This window comes from Melospiza melodia, chromosome 9, assembly GCF_035770615.1.
Source record: "Melospiza melodia melodia isolate bMelMel2 chromosome 9, bMelMel2.pri, whole genome shotgun sequence".
In the NCBI taxonomy this organism is placed as follows: Eukaryota; Metazoa; Chordata; class Aves; order Passeriformes; family Passerellidae; genus Melospiza; species Melospiza melodia.
The window spans coordinates 14,774,472-14,793,257 of record NC_086202.1 but is presented as its reverse complement, the minus strand read 5'-3'; the positions used below and the strand labels follow the sequence as shown (position 1 = coordinate 14,793,257).

General features: G+C 37.3%; 1 protein-coding gene across 1 annotated transcript in view; it reads right to left on the bottom strand.

Moving 5' to 3' along the window:
• The window catches only part of LOC134421944 (adhesion G protein-coupled receptor A3-like), a 252,236-nt gene that overhangs the window by 37,395 nt on the left and 196,055 nt on the right, over nt 1-18,786 (bottom strand). The window contains exons 13-16 of the mRNA XM_063163434.1: nt 11,995-12,202; nt 10,858-11,066; nt 2,438-2,565; nt 1,410-1,533 (exon numbers count right to left, since the gene is read on the bottom strand). Of these exons, the coding sequence (XP_063019504.1) occupies nt 1,410-1,533; nt 2,438-2,565; nt 10,858-11,066; nt 11,995-12,202 (669 nt within the window). The remainder of the gene's footprint in view (nt 1-1,409; nt 1,534-2,437; nt 2,566-10,857; nt 11,067-11,994; nt 12,203-18,786) is intronic.

Here is an 18,786-nt window from a genome sequence, read left to right as displayed (position 1 = left end):
TGTTAGCAGCTATTGGAGCCTTGTCTTAGATTGCTTGGACCATTTCCTCCATTAGCTCTGTCTAATTACATCAGACAATTTCTACCAGGAAACAGAGGATAGTCTTTGTCACTTGTATCTTTCCTATACTGTAATTACTGATGATACAATCAGGTAAATAAATAACTTAAGGAAACTGGTTAGCAGACATATAGGGATGGTTCAATTCAGTTTCTCTAAGTGTGCACATTTCTCAGCAGCTCAGAATCTGGCCCTATCCCACAGCAAAAGACAGATGCCACTAACAATGCACTTTATTTAGATACCCCTGTAGTTAATGTACTACTTATAAAAGGCTATTAATAACACATTTATCTCAATCAATTTTTCATTATAGCTGTTAATACCACATTGCTACCATGCAAGCTGCAAAGTAAATAATCAGACAACGCCTGAAACAACAGATGGTCATTTGTGGCCATGTAATTACACGGCCATGGCTGCCCTACAAACTAATCTGCTACTATCACTTGCAAACTGCACACAAAGACAATAGTAAGTGATATTTCAATTTGCTAGAACTTACAAATTAATTATGACACAATACACTAGATATTGTGAGATATTTCTCTCCATCTAATGGACAATTTTGTTATTCAAATGATGATCATGTAACACACTTAGGTAGACTTCTCAGGTAGAACATCACAGTGCTTGCAGAGCCACATGTGCTGTTCACTGATGGTCATGCACAAGGATACGCAAAAGGCTTCCAAAGCACCTCACTGAACACTCTAAGTGTGATAACTCTTACACTAGCTATGCAAGCTTTACAGTGACTCTGCTGTTGGCTCCTGACTTGCTATTTACACCCATTCAAGGCATTCAGAAGAACTGGATTTAGTAACAGGCAAAAAACCCAGGAGAACATTGGCTAAACAATGTGCTTTACTACAGGAAATTACCAACAACATTCATGAGCCCTGGTGCACTTCTGCAGAATCTGAGAGGAAGAAATGCTCAAGGCAAACAAATTGCAACATGCTCTCATCAGACATTACAGAAGATGACTGAAATGACTCACTTTACACATTGGACAGACTCAGCCTTTACATTCAGAGCAGCTGAATCCAGCCCTGTCTGTGCATCTCCTCACACTATTGCCCCAAAATGCTGAGGCAAGAGATGTGAAACAGTCCAGCAGGGCAAACAAGGGTTCTTAAATCACAAGAATGCTGGTCTGCTGTGTCTCCTTAGGGATCATCCAGTGAAGCCAGGGCCACCCCCAGGCAAAAGTGCATGTGTTACAAAAGTGCATGTGTTACAAAAGTGAAGCAGCAACTCCCACACATTCAATCCAAAATATTATGTTAAGAACTCATTTGCAAGTTTCAATTCTATCCGTAAGAATTTCTGAGACAGATACTTACAGCTTGACATATAATTGGATATTTAATGCGATTGATTCCACCAGCAAAAACAGCAAATGTGAGAGCAGTATGGAAACAAAAGTTGAGAAGCATGTGCCATCCTTTTCTGCTTATTCGGATTGTGCTGTTGAAAAAAAAAAAATCACATTTTAAAATTAAAAACCCCAACATATTTATTATAAAGATTACTATTTGGGAAAAACACTTAATTTAATAGAATAAAATTCTCAGATTCTTGGATATGTATATAACAATCTACCCACAGGACAGAGCCTGACCTATATAGCATAGAAATAAATTATTAAAAGGCAAAATAAATAGTAAAAATCATTAAATTCTACTGATTTAGTTTCCTCCACCAAATCAAGCATTAAAAGTGGAGTACTAAAAGCAAAAGCTTATTGCATAGTTTCATGTATGCAGAGCTTTAACAAGACATCTCTAAAGGACTAAATGGAAGCTGAATATCAGAAGACATTGCATTAACTTCACATAATTAATATTTAGCAGCTTCTACAGCACAATACATTCCTACTCGTTTAAATTGCAAATGGTCTTTAACCAGACGTATGTAGTTAAAATGGCATTTATATAAATTTTTCATATCAAAGAAAACACAAGTTTTCTAAACCCAAAATTTAAAAGACAAAGAAAGTTCCTTTTATCCAGTGACAGTTACCAGTCTTTCAACCAAACTTGGTCTTAAAAGTCATTATGGCAAATGTAGTTGACCAAAGGGCTGCTCGACTGGAATTTGCCAGAAAGCACCTTAACAGTGTTCATGTTGAGTTTGTTAAGTTACAAATCTCAGGAAAAGTGTACAGAAAATGTAAACATATATGTGAGGAAAGCTCAGAAACAGCTTAAGAGACGTTGACATAAACTTTGATTTCTCTGGTGTAAATCACATTGCTGATGTTATTATCCAACAGTAATTCAAATAACTTTAATTTATCTTCACAGTAAGGGTTATAAAAATTCAAGTGTTGTGCCGACCATTTAATATGTGCTTAAAATGGAATTCTTACCTGTGATGGACTATGTAGGTGATAATGGAAGCAAACAGGCACAACAACATCACTGCAGTACATGCATAAACCACAGGGTGCAGAAACTCCCCTGGGTACTGGGGGAAAGACAGCACTGTCTTAAAATCCTGTGGAAAGAGCAAAATGATTTAACTTTGTTAGGCATGTGTGAAACTGGGACTTCATTCCAATATGTCCTGTCATTTCTAGCTGTTCCCTTTCAAGGGCAGGAACAAAAAAAAAAAGATGAACTTTTAATGTAGATGCAGTTCATGAATTTGCAATAACAGACTGCTCCTTCCTCATCTGCATACAGTTTGCTAGACAGAAATTAACCTTTTTGTACAAGCAGACATATCCTAATTAAAAAAAAAAGGTCTGAAAAAATACACAGAATATTTCATTTTCCCAGCATTAGCAGTATCTGGTCCTCCTGATAACATGAACTTTATGAGCGTATTTTACTAAGATATTAAGAACAAAATTTCAAATCACCATAAAGGTCTCCAAATGGCATATATATGGCTGCAGAAGAACCACTCAAAGTAAAAAGACCATGAGAATACACTCAAATTTTCAACTCACTCAAATATAATTACCAGTTAATACAACTCCTGTAACCCAGCGACCTTCACACTTAGTTGGAAGTACTCTACTCCCTATAGTAATTCCAAAGTAACTTGGACAGCTATATTAACAGCAGACTAAAGATCCATGTGTTCCTTTTGAAAGTTAGTACCTAGTGACACAATTCTTCATGAAAAACAATGAAAAACTATCCATATCTTTGTAAAATTAACCTTAAAAAATTCCCACTCTAAATTACACATTTAGGAGAGCTAAATCTGGAGGTGTGATGGATGGAAAGCAAAAGGAGACCATTACATAAAACAGAATGTCTTCAGACTGTCTGAATTAAATTTGGACCATCTGAATTACAGCAAACATTATGTTCCCTGTAATGCATTAAGCCACATTTGCTTGTGGCACTACATTTCTGCACACAGATACTAAAATTTATACACAAAACCTGAGTGCAAACACAGTGTCATCTACATGCCACTTCCCATGTGCAGAGACACTAACTCTGCACATAAAAATGAATATACATCCCAGCAGACAAAGCTAAAATCTGAAATCCAGCAAACTCTAACTTTTAAAATATTGGCAAACATTTAAAATACTTTTTTCTTATTTGTCAGTTTTAGGTTCCCTTAGAAGAAGATTCAATACATTGTTTTGCAGAAGAAGATTCAATACATTATTTTTGAAATCTCCCCTTAGGAAACTGGGACTGTGATGCTAATACCTCTGTTTAATTGCATTTGCATGCAGAGAGCTGATTTCTAGCACCATTATTTATGAATATGAATTTGTCCACGTACAAGCAGATAATGTTCATGAGTATATGCAATTACTAAATGGTGAGAATTTAGTTTACCTTCTAAAATGATCCTCTAAGTAACTGATGCCCTGGTAGCTATTATTTTCCTTCATTATTAGCTTTGAAGTTTCTAAGATTGATAGTACCAGTTTCTCCAGATGCGTATGAATGTCAGTTCTAAACAGAGCAGCTCACAACATATATAAAAAGGGCCATCAGAATGAAAAGATAACTTATGAACAAAATGCCAGCTACATGTTATCACATCCCATTTCTCTTCAGGTTCTTCCTCAGCCTGCATGTTAAACCTCAGTTAAACCTGCTCTGTCACTCCTGTCCTTCGCACAGGTTTCCTCTCTGCCCTGCCCAGCTCACCAGCACCCAGGGTGAGAGGTGGAGTCACTTCCATGGAGGAACTGAGCTCATGCTGCCCCACCTAGAGGAGTCAGTTCTTGCTGCTCTTCCCTCAATCACAAATGGAAAAGAAGAGGAAAAGGACTCTGCCTTTTGATGTGCTGGTTTTTTTAACATGACAGACCCAGGCTCTTAAGGCCTTCTCATTCTTGTTTTCTTCCAGTGTGCATGAATAAACACTCAGGATATCATGACTTCATAACTTTCAAATAATTCCTTAAAAGTCTGTTGGTTCAGAACTGTCTCTGAATGTCCACTCAAACATCCTTTTTCACCCTGATCATCTTTTCTTCCCATGTTTTTTTTAATGTTTCCCCATTAATTCTTTTATAGAGTAAGTCTCTTGAGTTAGATGAATGAGTATTTAACAGGAATGTTCAATAAAATTGTAGCTCATACTTTCACTAGTAATGCAAACAACTGGACAATTTAAACAGAAATACTCTGCTAAAAATGACAGAACATTACTTCTAGCTCTTACTGATGTAATTATATTTTCATATACTATAGTACACTTTGCCATAAATTTAGGCACACAATTTCTCTGCATTCAGAAATGTGTTACTCTAACTATACAGTAGTAACAGCACAGTTATTTAAAGAAATAAGTAAGTTGGATATCACTGTGAAAAGTTAAAGTTGCGAAAAAGGAAGCAGAGTGAAGTTACACATTTGAAAGCTGTAGCTACACATTTGGAAAAAATGAAAGCAATTTTACTTGAGTACCATCACTGTGTACTCAAGAACTAGTTTTTAATAGTGTAAATGCAAGGCTCAACATCTCCTTCTGTTTGATCATCAGTATAAAAGCAAATGCCATGTGTCCTACAGGAATACAGCCATTTTGCCTGCGGAAGAATGAAGAACAATCAGCATCTTAGAGCTAATTCCATTTTCAAGCACGAGTTTTATCTCTTATCTAATCTTCTGCAATAAACAAATTGTAAAATTTTGAGTATGAAAATCATTAATGCCAAAGTAGAATATCCTTTTTAGAAGTTTTATATATTGAAAACTGATTTCATTATAGATATATAAAAGATGTATGTTGTGTGTTCTCTGATGATAATTAAACCTTATTGATCCATCAACTTCCCTTGAGTAATCTTCTGGGGAAGACAACATGCAGAAAAGAAGCATTTTTTAAAATGCTGTATGCAAAGCAGCAAAATTGTATGTTGCATTTTAAAAAGTTAGGTTTGATTTTATTTCCTAGAGGGGATTCAAATCATTATGACATTGAAAAATCACAGTAATTATCCCAGGAAAATGAATACTTACAAGATTTTGACCATTACAAACTGGTGTCTACAACTACAAGGCCCATTAACTGTTGTCCAATGAGAAACTGTAATTGATTCACCCTTCTAAGATGGTGTGAAACAAACCAAGACAGTGGTGAGCGCTTGGGGCACATGAGGTGAATCCCATATTGGGCCACATTACCAAGACTGCACACAGCAGAGGAGGGAAATAATTATTCCCTTCTATTCACCACTTGTGAGCCAAATCTCAACTACTATGTCCAGTTTTGGGCACTTCAGTACAAGAATGACGTTGCTGAATTGAAAGGAGCCCAGTAGAAGCCACCAAGACAATAAAATGTCCCAAGGCCTGGATTCTAGCCCCTTAATTTCCATCTATCTTCCAAGAGTTGGCATATTTTACTGAGTTTTACAATCTGTATCCATTTACCTGCTGGCTGAAGTTGCACCATGATGAATGCAAGATCCATTAAGCCAACAGAAAGGAAAAACAGAAAGAAAGAGCTTGAGCCAGAGATCTAATTTGTGATAAAAACACTGCCTTTTGGAGGAGACAAGCCTGGAATTTTGAGCCCAGTACCAAACCAGTTTATGCTTTTTACAGAGCAAATAATACATATTATTAAATGCAATTTAATAAAAAGTACATGGAAGGAAAACGAAATAAAAAGCACATCTTGCTCTTAAGTGTACTCTAATTCCAAGGCTTTGTGCAAAAGAATGTCAGTCAGGAATATTCTTAAAAAAGCAGCCTTTTCTGGGGGCTGGACTCAATACTGTCCATATGGGCTCAGCATTCTCTGATGAGCATGAGCATTGCATGAGCAGAGAGCAGTGCATGCCAGCTGAGGACTGAAGTGAGGAGCATGTGCCTGTGCCTCTCCTTGCAGGCTCTTCACACTGGGAAACATCTATACATGTGCAACTAATCTAATTCCAGGGAATTCTGCAGCTCCCACTACAACAAATGTTAATTTTACATATAGCAAGTAAACTTTCTGGATCACTTTCACAATCTTTGGTGCATAGACTCTGCTAAGGTCTATGCTATAGGTGTTTAAATTTGTGTTTAAACATTAAAAGAGACTTGAAATGTTCGTTCTCAAGCCTCTTGTTATAGGCAGTCTGATTTATCAAAGTACAGAACAATGTTTCCACAGCCTGCTATGAGAAAACCCTGTGTTCTCTATGGGGAAAAGTCAAATACTGTAATTATGTCAACCTTCCAAATGACATCTCTGTAATACTTCCCCGACTCATGAATTAATTTCTCAAAAGGCTTAGACAGGCTGCTTAATTTGCAGAACACCTGAAAGATGGAAGTTTAGAATTCTGCGTTCAGAATTGAACTGAACAGGCTTAAAAAATTCTGCAACCCCAAATTGTCCCCAGTAACAATGAAAATGTTGAAAAAGTAGCTTTTTTCATACCAGATTGTAAAGACTACAAAGATTGGGGGGATGCTTGCAAAACAACAAGAGAAAAGTACCCTAACTCTTACTGTGATCCATTCCTAGTATCCTGCATCTTCTCAGTTTCCCATTCACACCATTTTCCAAGGTTTGCTTCCAGAACAGTTTCAAATATGCTCTGGTTTTGTCAGTTCAGTCTCTCCAGCCCTAATTATTTCATACAAGCATCCACTGAATGTATGCTACTTCTACAAATAATTACTCCTTATGCACATAAAGCAAACCCAAAAACCCAAACCTATCTTGGTTGGAATAATATGACAAATTGTGACAGAATAGGAAAGGAGCTGCTTATGATTTTATGTTGATTTAACCTTATGCGATTTAACTTTTAGGATTACAATTAGAAGTGCTAAGAATACTTATTAATCCATTTTATGTTAATTGGGAAGTGTCATACTTAGATTTAATAATTTTATTTGTGTTTATTTGGCAGATTTGAGGAAATTACTATTGACAAAGCAGTCTAAGGGGGAAAGGAAATGCTGTATACAATTACAGTAATATCCATCACTATTGAATTTCTATTGTGTTCTAAGAAAAATGAAAGGAAGAACAAAGGACAATGTATGCCAAAACATATTTAGCAAGTTTTGAAATTCATTGTTGCTATTGGATATTTTTGTCATCTCCTGAAGAGTTATTCCTCAGATACAGAGGTCTCTGGATTGGTCATAACATACACACACATTTTCCTGAAAAATTAAAATACTGATGTACAACTTTGTTCACACAACAACATAAATATTCAGTATTTAAGAAGCAAATACTTATCATTAGCTATGACAAAGCTTCAGAGTCTATAAATTTATGATTTTACTCTAAAATAGAAAATCATATTGCAGAGTTCAGGACCCTAGAGGCTTTGGACACCTCCAAAAGAAACTAGAGCGCAACAAACTCTCTTCCTCCTATAGGTAACAGAAGAAAGGAAAAAATAGAGGACTAGTCTGAGCGCACAGTACATGAAGTAAAAAGCAGGAATATAATGTAGGAGTTAGATCACAGTATTTTACTCTCACCTCTAGGACATACGACTCAAAACCTGATCAGAAATAGATAATGCTCTGTTGTGTCTGACTCTATTATTTCACTTCTATTTGCCAGCCCAACCCAGAGCAAAGTGAAAGTGTGAGGCCACGTGAGGGAAGGAGCATGTACCTCCTTCCCAACCCAACCTCCAAAATAACTTTCTCTCTCACTGACATCACTTGAACAACTGTCACAGAGAGAAATCAAAGGGCTCTACATGACTCCTCTCACTTGAAGTATGCTCATGCTTATTAATTATCAATCGTTGTTGATAAATCCTTGATTGCTGCCTTTCTAAAAAAAGGACTCTAGAAAACCTTTATTTTAACCCTTTTATGTTACATAGACATAAGCAACTTCTATGAAACCGCCTTAGGAAACTTTTTCTTACTATTTAAAAAGGTGCCAAACCAGAATATGTGCTGTGCTAACCATAAAATGGACAGTTGGATTGACTGAGGCTTCTGTTTCAGCTTAATCTACAGCAGGATGTACACAATTCTGATGGCAATGCAAAGCTTTAGTGCTGCTTTTTAGTTTAGAGATATTCAGTTTTCTGCAATTACCCCCAACCATAATAATCAATTATGAATTTTTGTTGTTTAACAGATTAGAGAATTACAGATTAATGACATGTATCATGATATTGTAGCTAATTTCATTAGTTACACACCATATGCCAGGTATCTTGAATTTGCTGATGGTTTTTTAGTATTTAAAAAATACTTTAGGCATATAGATATAAATTAATAAGGTACACATAAACACATTATACTATTCATCTTATAAATTAATAACAATGAAGAACAATGAAGTATTTTCATTTCTGGTATGAGAATTGAACTGCCCAGAAAAGCATAATTTCTATCAAATAAAATAATCCTTGACTTTATGCCACAAAACAGTAATTAAGAAATAATACTTGAATGAAAATGTTTGGACATAATGAAGGTACAAAAATTTGCTATTATGTATTTAGAAAGACAAGGACTAGAAAGTGGATTTGTGTGTGTGCATATTTATATATGGAGATTTTAAAATTACTTGTCATCTTTTTCCTTAAAAGTTACTGTGAAACATGAGCTAGGAAACATATCCCATTGTTTGCTACCATAGAAATTGCAAAGCAAGGGTGATTCTAAGATTCTACTTTCTTATCTTGCACAGATAGAATTGGAAGATGCACACATGAAATAAAGCACAGTCAAATGCTCATAAGCAAACAAACACAATGCCTAAAGCAGAATTACATACCAGATACAAAAGCTCCAGCAAAAAGTGCCTCAGTTGCCTTTACAGTTGTAGAAAAACCCATTTCCTACATCTTATAAGAGATAAATGGGCATTTCAACCCAAAAATTTCCTGCAGCCCTTGTATCAGTGTTCAACTTTTCAAACAAAAAGAAATTATGGAATTGGTTGATTGCAAACTGTTAGTTAACATTTAGTAACTGCTCAAAGTTTAACAGCAACGTGCTGAACTCAAGCAGTTGAAGAAGGAGGAAGCCATTTTGGGTGTGGCACCTGCAAAGTCAACAGGTGCTTTCTTTAATTAATTTAGAAAAACACCCTCAAAGCAAAATTGTGATTCACATTCTGGGAAACAAGAGGCTGGGGGGAAAGGGAACTCACAGGAGCTGTAGAAAATGAGCTATATTTGCTGTCATCAAATCTGAGGAACAGCTCTTACATTCTGAACAATTCTATAGTGGGTAAAAAAATGTTCAACTAAGTCTCAGGGAAATCAGTTCTTACGAAGTGGACGATAATATCTGCATTTAACTCGTGGGCAGCAGAGCTTTGTGCTATGATTGGCTGCCATCTGGGCTCCATCTGACAGCAGCAGATTGGTATTCTCTGCACACGTCCTCGCAATTCCTGTCGCCTGTGTTTGCTGTCCCTTACACATACACACAATGCATTATTTACTCAACTATAAACATTTCTGTAATGTACACAAGCAGCATCTACAGTGCAATCATGCATCAGCATTCAAGAGCAATCTAGTATTAATAGTACACACATCTACTCTTTTTATAACTGTTTTATAATAAATATTTTTAAGGGTGCAAAGATTTTCTAAAGCTTAGAAACATTTCAGTTTCTTGTTCGCTTTCCTCTAGTCCCTGAATAATAAGAGTTCAGTATTGTATGCATTATATTTTTGCTTTCATGAAGGTAACTTTCTGTTAAGCAGGTTAGTTAAATAACTGCAATGGGAACTGTAAGTGTGACTGAGAACAGAGCAAAGCAGCCGATGTGTTAGCACTGCACAGGAATATTTTCCTTCAGAAGCAGCAATTTGGTAAGTAGGCTATCAGCATCGGTGCACAAACCAAAACTCCCACAGAATCAACAAGGACAGCTCTGTCCCCACTTAAAAGAGCAGAAGATGCTATTCCTCTCCATTTATTAAATGATTCAACATTGCGGTATGCCTGCAACTAATTAGTATGATCAACACAGTGCAGGGCAGGAACAAAAGCAGACCAGCCTCTGAGATGTGCTGATGTAAAAGCACACAGGAGTATACATTTTTAAACCCTGTCATATAATTTATAACCATTATGTACTAATCATTCCTTGATGGAACTTTCATTTATAAGACTGAAGTTAATGCCATTTCTGATTAGGCCTGTCTCAGGATATTAAAACTGACCACCAGGTTCATTCACTTGCTAGCAGTTAAGTAACTTACTTTCTTTTAGACTGTTTTATACTAAACATTATAAATACCCAGGTCAGCTACTGACAAATCTGAATGAAACAGATACATGTAAATAAAACATAAATGAATGGCAAAAGAGAGAGAGAGAGAGAAATATAGTTATATTTGCTAAGTCATATACTTACCATTAGCACTGCAAAGTTACTGAAGTGTGTACTCTGAATGGTGGTAATATTGCCTGCAGAACTAATTATGTGGCACCCTTCTCCCCACCAGCCTCCATGTCCATCTAGAAGGTCAAAATCCCAGAAGGCTGCAATGGGGTCTATACCCCGTGCAAAGTGCCTCAATCCTATAGTAAGAGGGCTAGTGAGGTTTCCGAAACTGCACCCATCTGCAAAAGGAAAAAACTGAATCAGAGAGACGGAGTGGAAAACCCTTTAGTGATGAATGCTCTGTAAAGAGACCAGATACACTAAACTAGGGGGGAAAAAGCCAGGGGACATAAAATCTTAATGGTCAAAATCAAAGGTAGTGCTCACATCGGAGAAGTTTGCAATGGTATAAATAAATCTGAGCATTTCAAACACATATTGTGTCACAATGATCTAATAACTCCTCACAAAGGAGATCGTTTTTATTGTTTCAGATTCTTCATTTATGACCAGTAAGTATTACACTATTGCCCATGTAACTGCAGAAACGGCTCAGTTTCATGGATGATTATTAGCTGAGACAATTCTGCACTTTGAAAGTAACATTCAAAGATTTTAAAATGTTAATAGAAATGAGAGCACTATTCAGTGTCGGGCAAAATTAGTAAAATTGCATGGGTGAGTAATTAACCAAAATACTGATTCACTAGCACATACAATGTATGCCATTTAGATAAAAGTCTTTAACAACACCTGTTTTACATCCATCGCATCAGAAAGTATACTGCTGAGTATTGATACATGCAACAGGGCACTACTCCCGCTCCAAAAGCCTTATTTTTACCAGTGCCTAGGACATTAACATTGCAACTGCAAAGAGTAAAACAAGGATCCTTCCGATAGCTTTAAGGAGCGAGCATCTGTAACAACACAGTCAACAAACAGCAGCCCAGAATTTGCATTCTAATCGTAGCGCAAGGGCATTTCTTTATTTGCAGGACAATCTGAACAAAACCGTGCAGACAGGAACAATTGCAAACATTGTACTAAAGACAGAGACTGTATCCAGCCTCCCAGCACACTGCATACTCTACCCCTCTATTCTCTGCACAATCAAGTATACCGTAGCTTTGAGATGAAAGAAAATAATGCATAACAGCTTCTCACCTATTTTAGCAAAAACAGCTGGTGTGGCAACCGTCCTACGTTTCCCGTCATCTGCGAGATTTGATGAGTTTCCTGTGCTAGGAAAGAGTTTTCCATTCCGAAAGACAATAAACTGTAGCTTGCAAGTGGAGTTATCAACAGATTGCCAGGCTGAAGACTGAGAGAAGACAGACTGTGGCAAATGAACTGAAGCTACTGCTACAGCATTCTGTACAATGAGAAAAAAAAAGAAACATTTAAAATGCAAATCACAACAGGGTTGCTTTCATGATGTTTTAAACTCCTGTACAAGAAATGTATGCTGCCTTCCTTTTCCAACAGTCTGGAAGCAACCAAAGAAGCACGGGCTGTAACCATGGGAATAGGATTGGTACAGTGCATATTAAAAGGGAAAACGTTTTGATTGAATGTGAGAGTCTATATGGTCAAGCTCCCTGCTGCAGAGGTGAGAATGGTTCTTACCGTGCCTGCTAGAGGGTCCATCAACACTGCAGATCTGATTTAAAGAGACAACCTCTACCAGGTTTTCTCCTTCACTTAAAATAGAATCAGACAACTTACATTAAAACATTTCTCCGAAAGGGTACTTAAAGGGTATAAAAATAATTTTATTATTAAAACAAATTACATCTGCCGAGAACTGCAAGTGCAGTAAACAACACAGTTTAGGATATGTTTTTCTTGCTTCATATAAGGAAAATCAGTTAACTATGTTTTAGTCATGCAGGATTAAAAATATTACAAACATTAATGTAAAAGAAGAAAACAAAACAACACTGGGAGAAAATGAATAAAGACTGTCAGATCACTATAATGGCTTTGAGTTGTGTGTTACATACCCTTTTACAAGCAGATAAATCCCTTACAGCAGAGCTATAAAATACATCAAACATTGTATTTTGAGGACTTCACTCATCAAGTATTTTTTCCTGCCAAAGTAGCAAACTAATCATTAAAGACTGAGATATTTACAAGGAATAACAAATGATGAGCAATGGGAAAATAAACAGGGAGTCTGTCCTGAGCCTTGATGTGAAAAGTGTATGTATTTAAAAACAAACACACTACAAAATGTTCTAATTTGCATTTCCCCCAAGGGTAGAGTAGGGCTCTGTGCACATAATTTACATAGATTACCACAGTTTGCTCATAGCACATGTGCACTACCTATTTCAGAAGTAAAACAATGATCTTCACAACACTATAAAGAAACATGGCATTTAATATACATCCTTGTGCTGGGAAAAATACACATGTGAGAGATAAAAGGTGTAACAGAGATCAGCAAACTAAAATGAGTATGAGAAGCATCCAGTGACCACAGAATAAATATGGAAGGAAGGCATGAGTAGTCTGTGATGTCATTTGAATGCTTAAATAAAGAGATAAAGGCTTCTGTACACCATTTTCCTTTTACCATGTATATTTTAGGAAGGTTTTGAGATTTTAACAGTACAACTGCAAAAATGTCCTTTCAAAAATAGTAAAAATAAAAATTCAATCTAGGCAATGCTGCTCATTAAAAGTACTGAGAAAAAAAGAGCAAATAGCAACAGAACATTTCTACATTAGAATTTTAAATTATTATGAAGGCTTTAATTGGTATTAACTGAGCTCAATATCAAGCACTCATCCTGAGATTGTTTCCACTGTCTAATTCACTAAAGCTGTTATAATTGGCTTTATTTCATGCTTCTGAAATAGACATGTTTTACTCTATGATATCCCAAGTATCTGCATATGCTGAACCTCTGATGATTCCATTTTGTCCTTAAAATTGCTATGAAAAAGTATGTACAGAGTCTTAAAAAAGTGTCATTTATCAAACCAGATCACTGTTGAGGGCTTATGTGGAGACGTACAGATGTGTAAAGATGTTACGGTGCAATTAAGTTTATATTTATGCTGGATTTTTATTATTATTCTGTGCTGGAAAAAGCAACAATGACGACATATTAAATTGCACTAATTATTCATTATACACAAAAAGAGAAAGATAGAAGCATATGAATAAGCTTATGATAATGAAACCGACAGCTAAAGGCACTGGGTTAAGCAACAGTGTGCTATGACTTGACAAAAGCAGCCCTACACAAACCAGAGAAAACAACAGGTTTGTAGCACTTTTGCTAAGAGGGCAAATCATCTAATTTATTGTGGTTCTTTAATTGCTTCTCCATTGGGACTTACTGATACTAATAGGAAAAAGTAATGGTGTAGACAGAGCTTGCCTGTGGGACTGGGGAGGTGCGGAGTGGGAGCTGCTCCCACCTGAGGCACAGGGAGCTGGGGCGGGTGGCACTGCCTGGTCTGGGCAGGACCAGCTGCCCTTCCCTTCCCTTCCCTTCTCAAGCAGGGCTGGGCAGGACCAGCTGCCCCCAGCCCTTCCCTTCCATGCCCAAACAGGGCTGGGCAGGACCAGCTGCCCCCAGCTCTTCCCTTCCATGCCCAAGCAGGGCTGGGCAGGGCCAGCTGCCCTTCCCTTGCCTTCCATGCCCAAGCAGGGCTGGGCAGTACCAGCTGCCCTTCCCTTGCCTTCCATGCCCAAGCAGGGCTGGGCAGGACCAGCTGCCCCCAGCCCTTCCCTCCCCTCCAGTGCCCAAGCAGGGCTGGGCCGGGCCAGCTGCCCCCAGCCCTTCCCTTCCCTTCCATGCCCAAGCAGGGCTGGGCAGGACCAGCTGCCCCCAGCCCTTCCCTGCCCACAGAGACCCTTCAGCACCCAGCAGGGAGGGAGGAACGTGCCCACGGTGCCCCAGCCTTACCCACAGCTGCAGCTCCACATCACAGGGCCAAGGCTGAAGGCAGGGAGGAAAGGCTGCACACAGCCCACAGTGGAATTAGTGTGGACTGGTTGCACAGCTCGGGCTGACTGAGCAAATCTCAAACATGCAGCAACATCAAATTATTTACTTGACAAAAAGACACATTTACAGAAAACGTTTTCCTGATCAGACTTCAGGACAGCATTTTCCCTTGTTGTCTGCTCAAAATGAATATGAATACCCATAGCACAAACTATTTAATAAACTTCACTAAATTGCCTACAGTCACTACCTGGAGTCCAGTTTTATTGTGAACACTGCCCACTTATACTACCTGTTATTTCAGGTTTTTCTTGCATGCAGGCAGTCTGGTGGAGTGAAAGGCAAAGGGACAGGGTATTCCTTAACTGGACCAATGTACACATAAAGTCAAACTACTTGCTGCACATCAAATATTTGCTTAGCAATTCCTCAAAATTAAATACCCAACTGTCTGCTACAGCAAGACAGCAAGCCTGCCAACAAGATCCTGTAGTAGGATACTAATGAAGGATGCACATAGTGAGAAGGCCCACACATTCATGGTACGGTTTAAAAATATGAACAAATACATTCTCTTCATCTAAGATGTGTGAGAATTTTCAATAGTATTACTTATTATTCACATGAGAGGGAGGATGTGAGCACTGAGGTAGTTCCTATTATTGTAGTAGAGGATGGAGGGAACCCAGCTAAAGGTTCAGTTTTACATTCTGCTAATCTTGTGTGAAGTAAAGCATAAATCAGTTCCCCACTCCTGCCTCAGTTTCCCTCTCACTTAAGTGAGATTAAAGTGATGGCATTTGTTTTGTACTGTGAGATGCTCCAGAGTTGAGAGATTAAATACGATACAGGAACACGTATTACTAAAACCAATGACAGCAACATCAAGTTTTGAGGGAATTATTGTACTTCAGATGCTTCAAAATTCACATAAATCATTTCAACTAATTTTTTTTATTTGGGCACCATATCACCACATCACATGGGAACTGAAGTATCTGAGCATGCTGGTGGCAAGAAGCTGCCTGCACCTCTGAGAAGAGAGAAAGAGCAATACAGACCCACCACCGGAGCCACAGCCTTGCAGTGACAGCCCTGGCACCTCAAATTTTCCTGGAAAAGCTTACAGTTTGTGTCAGCATTTCACTAGTCAGGATTTAGACATCCTGTGAGTGTTTTCAAAACAGAATGTCAATAATCCCATCATGACTCCATTTCAGTTTCAGTCCTATTAACTGGATTGTACTGGCATTGATTAGAAAAAGGGAATCCTGAACACACAGCATAGATTCTTCTAAGGAGCATTTTTATTCTGGAAAATGCTTGTCTTCAAAATGAAAACTATTTATAGACATCCACCCATCTGCACACAAATATGATAGAAATGATGCAATTTTCAAACCCTCTGAAGTGTCTTCCATGTCATCTGCCCAGATATCTGAAAATCTGCTGTGTGACCTGCAGCCAGGGAAAGAGGGCTTATCAGCTCTAAACCAGCTCTTAGGATTTTCTGGGAGGCCTCCTAGGACTCATGGGTCCTAGGATTTCTTGGAACCTGGTCAACTTTCCAAAAAGCAGAATGAAAGGTTGCTTTAAACACTCTAATGCATAATTTGGACAGTACAGTTTTATAAGTATTTTTGAAGTTTTGGGGTTTGTTTCCATTTTAGACCTATTTGTGTGTGTGCGTGTAATTTTTCAAAATATTTGAGGCACCAAAACAGAACCAATAAATCCAAATGTATTCTAAAAGTTTTAAATTAAAAATCTCATTCTAAAGCAGAAATGGTCCTCAGAATATTGGGAGCTACGGACTCTTGCAACGCATGCATGTGTGGCCCTTATTAAAAATGTTTTACTGGTAAAATGAGAGATTTAAAGTGAAGTTTTCCCTAAGCAGTTTTATTCTGGTGGCAGTCCATTTCCTATAATGAATGCTAGCATTTACAAGGAGTTTTGAAGTGTTTAGGAAAGACAGACTCTTGCCTTAGGTGACGTTGTGATATGTTGGCCCTTCTACTTTCTTAATTCCTTTAAGAGACCTGCTCCCATTTACTCTTGAAACTTTGCTTTCCCATTACAGTGCTCAACTTGCCTAAAATTTAGCATAATGCTGAGAGACCATACTCATTATCAATCATTATCAAGAAACCTACTTGGTAACCACTGTGGAATGACAAAAATCAATCTATTTTCAGTAACTCTTCCTTGTGCATGCCTTGGTACTAGATTGACTTTTGAGATCAGGAACAGTATTTATGTTTAAGATAAAATATATTTCACAGGAAACCATCCAATTCTTAGTCCTCAGAACAGTCATAGGGTACATTTTCCCAGTGAGCAATTTCCTTAACTTAAAAACCAGCACCTTAACAACAGGTCAGAGGAAGTCTGAAGGGGAAAAAAAAAAAGTGAATGAAGTCACCTAAAACCTGGAGGAGAACTGGAAAAGCAGCTTCACTGTTTCCAGATTTCAAAGAATCTGATAAAGTAGTGTAGAGATTCAGATGCAAGACACCATATATTAAATTATTAAAGATATAAGGGTGCTGCCAAAATAGGCACAAGCTATATAAAGTTACAGTAAAAAAAGTAGAAACTAAGCTCTCTAGCTGTATTATTAAATATGTACTGAGTTAACACTGTGGTCATCATAATAAAATCAAGCAAATAAATTATTTATACATATATAATAGATTGTATTTAGTCCCTCAAATAAGACAGAAGTTCCTTAGAAGCAATGGAAGATTTCAGTTTGTGGTTTATGTTAAAGATTTAGTTGTTAACGAATAGAAAGAGGCACAATTGTGTTTTCCAACTGTCTCTCCTGGTAGGTATTTAACCAACACTCCTTTGGAATTATTTCAGCACAAAATATATGAGATAAGCACAGGCATTTGGCCCAGTTCTGTGAGGCTTTAGGTAGGCTGTGCATGAGTTCTGATCTCTTTTTCTGGCATGAAAAGAATCAACAAAAAGCCCCCAAAATTTAGACCAGGTGGGAAAATACCAAATAAGGGGTTTGTAAAAATAATGAAAACAATGCCAGTTTGAAAATGCTTATACAAGATAATCAACTTGCCAGGTGCTAAAACAAACAGGATTTTGTTTTTTTATTTTTTAATGGGTTGATACCAAACAAGGAAAGTAGGAGTTCTCCGGCCATGCTAATTTACCTACATAATCTTGCTACTAATTTGTCATGGTTTAACTGTGCTTTCTGGAGTGCAGTTTGAACACAAATCTGGAAAGGCTCAGGGATGACTAGCAGGTAAAAAGCAAAGTTTATATAGATTCCCAGGATGAAATGAAGCAGTACTTCCAAAAATGCAACATGAAATTACCTGGCTACTGAGACGAAATTGCTAAACATGTTGGGATTATTATGTGGTAAAGTCATTATGCAGTAATTCTGCAGTGTGCATCCATCTCAATTTCTGGAAAACTAAGTATGGAGTCCAAGATATCTTTGTTCTAGCCAGGCATAAAAGATGGTTTGATGCACAATGAAAATGTGGCATAAATTATAAATACATGCAAATTGCATCAAAAGATAAAAAAAAAAAAATCTTAATTTGAAAGTTCTCCCTAATTAATAATAAAAAGTTTTCTGGAAAATCTGTTTCAATAAAAATGGATACAGCAAACAGCACCGAAATTTTAGAAAAGCTGATAATGTAAAATAATCTGGAAATCTGATTGCCAGTAGCCCTTTTTCAATAAAGGTAAAAACCAAAAGTCTCCAAATTAGGATTTTATATTTCATATTTGAACATCTTGCAAACTTTCTAAGAAAACGAAAGTATGTGCAAACCTATAAGCAACAGCTAACCTGTTAATTAGCTATTGTGAAGGAAAAAGTGGAAAAAAATAAGGAATTAAAGAAAAAGACCATGAAGGGAGACAGAGTAGGTTTACCATCAATAATGCCAGACCCAAATGATAATTCTCCTCACAAAGTATTTTTCCAGACAAGGCAATACAATTC